Source organism: Olea europaea, unplaced genomic scaffold, assembly GCF_002742605.1.
Source record: "Olea europaea var. sylvestris unplaced genomic scaffold, O_europaea_v1 scaffold19183, whole genome shotgun sequence".
Taxonomy (NCBI): domain Eukaryota; kingdom Viridiplantae; phylum Streptophyta; class Magnoliopsida; order Lamiales; family Oleaceae; genus Olea; species Olea europaea.
Genome location: NW_019237003.1, coordinates 1 through 2,051, shown reverse-complemented (window position 1 = coordinate 2,051; position 2,051 = coordinate 1). Strand labels below are relative to the sequence as shown.

The following is a 2,051-nucleotide window of genomic DNA, read 5'->3' as shown; positions in this document are numbered from 1 at the left end:
GGGGGGGGGGGGGGGGGGGGGGGGGGAGGAGGAGTAATTTGCACACGCACAAATTAGTTCAACACAAATAATAACCTTGAACCTTTAGCTCACCACAAAGAAGGGAAAATCATTGACGTATCAAATAAAAAACCTACATTCACATAGTAGAAGGAAATATGCTAGTGTTTCCCAATTTTGTGCAGTTATCTTCACAAGAGAACGAAAGATTTTCCTAATTTATAATGAAAGCAACCTCACCCTGGAGGGATGGAAGTGGGGATAGGACAGAAACAGTTCACACTTCACGTGTTAGTACAACAGAAATGCAAAAAAGAGGACTGAAAACTACTACAATAATTTATTGACTCCTGAAATGGTTTTTGTGTATTCTGCCATCCAATCTTTACACTAGAACATCAACTTCCAAATTGCAGTAGCTTATCTCTTCTCTTAGAGCTTGTTTGGTATAGCTATTAGGCCAATTAAAATCAATTTTTTGATCGTTATTTCACTATTCCAGCAATCATTTTTTAATTCTTCTCTCACAGGAAGGACCCACTTTATCTCTAACGGTCAAAATATCAATTATCAAAATCCATACCAAACAAGCACTTAGTGTTTGCTAATAATTTTTTCACATAATAACACCAAGTTTGAACTCGTGGGACAAATAACAACCCCTAAATCATGTGTTCTGCAATATAGCTAGCATATTATGTTAAAAACATAGAACTAGAAATTTCCATTAGGCAATATAGAAACTTCATCTATTATAAGAGTCCGTACACATACAAGTTTCCTCCAATCATTCGGAAAACCAAATAAATGAATTTTAATATATTCACGAATTTTAGGTGCCTTAATATGTTCCTTGTATACTATTTAAATGATTTTTGAGCTCATGATACCATAAGAATAAAGTAACTCAATCATCATATTTTTGGTACCAAAATGAGAATATATAGCCGTTATGGACAGTCAAGTCACTTGATGTGAGATGGATAACGAACATTTTTCATTTTAGTGGCCAAAGAATGGGAATCAAAAGGGGCTTAAATTGTAGAATATAAGAAACAGCAATTCAAAAATAAACAGTTAAGATAAAGAATTCACAAAGTGCAATAGAACAAATTCTCACTTTGCAATCTCCTGGTTATCATTACCAAAAGTCACAGCCGCGTGCTTTATAAATTCACGAGCATAACTGTTCTCAAAACAAGTGAGATCAAACTTATTCTTCCGCAAGAAATTTGAATCCTTGAAGTACCCATCCTTGTACAGATGATACACGAACAATTCCATATCAGGGGAAAGCTTTTTGTAAACCCTCGGATCTTCAATTCCATAAGAATATATCTCCCCCGACATTTCATTTTTTTTCAACCCATTATTTGCAAACAATGCATATAAACTCGATTTAACCTCATTTTTCGAAACCCCGTCAAATGATGGAATCTTTGTCTTCAAAACCTCCCTCGGTTTTTCCTCGTTCAAACCCCTCACTTCTTCCTCCAACTTCTTCAGTTTCTTCTTCAACTCCGCATTATGAGTGTCACTTTCAATTTCAATATTGTTATTTCTAATATCTCCTGAAAGCCCAACAGCTTGTTTGAAGTAAACGCTCAATCGTTTATTCGCTTTCTGATTCTTTTCCTCACAATTTCCCGACTCTTTGTGCTCAAAATGACCTAAAAGAGAGACGGGTCTTTGAAAAATAGAAGAAAGAAATGAAAAATGGTTGCGTTTTGAAGAAATTGAGGTTAGTGTATGAGGATTTGTGAAATACAGCGAAGGGCTTTGGAGCTTGAAAAGTGTGTGAAAATGGCGACGGCAAACTGTTCTCTGTAAAATCATTCTTGGTTATTGTGAGGGCTTTATTTTGTGAAGATTTTGGTGTTTCAGACCGGGAGATTTGAGGTTGAAGAGTGAACGCTGAAGTGCACAGAAATAGTGAGGGTTTTAGGAAAATGATAAATCTTGAGGCAAGGCTTCCGAAGGAATCACAAAAAGAATTTTAGCCCCTGCATACATTTGATGTTAAAATACTATTGAAAAATTCTTCTTTTTTT

The 2,051-nt window shown here is 35.5% G+C and overlaps 1 protein-coding gene across 1 annotated transcript; it reads right to left on the bottom strand.

Moving 5' to 3' along the window:
- Window positions 1-574: 574 nt before the first annotated feature.
- LOC111379004 lies at window positions 575-1,974 on the bottom strand. Its single transcript, XM_023002312.1, has one exon. The coding sequence runs from the start codon at window positions 1,834-1,836 to the stop codon at window positions 1,117-1,119; it is 720 nt and encodes a 239-aa protein (XP_022858080.1). The 5' UTR covers window positions 1,837-1,974; the 3' UTR covers window positions 575-1,116.
- Between the last annotated feature and the right edge of the window lie 77 nt (window positions 1,975-2,051).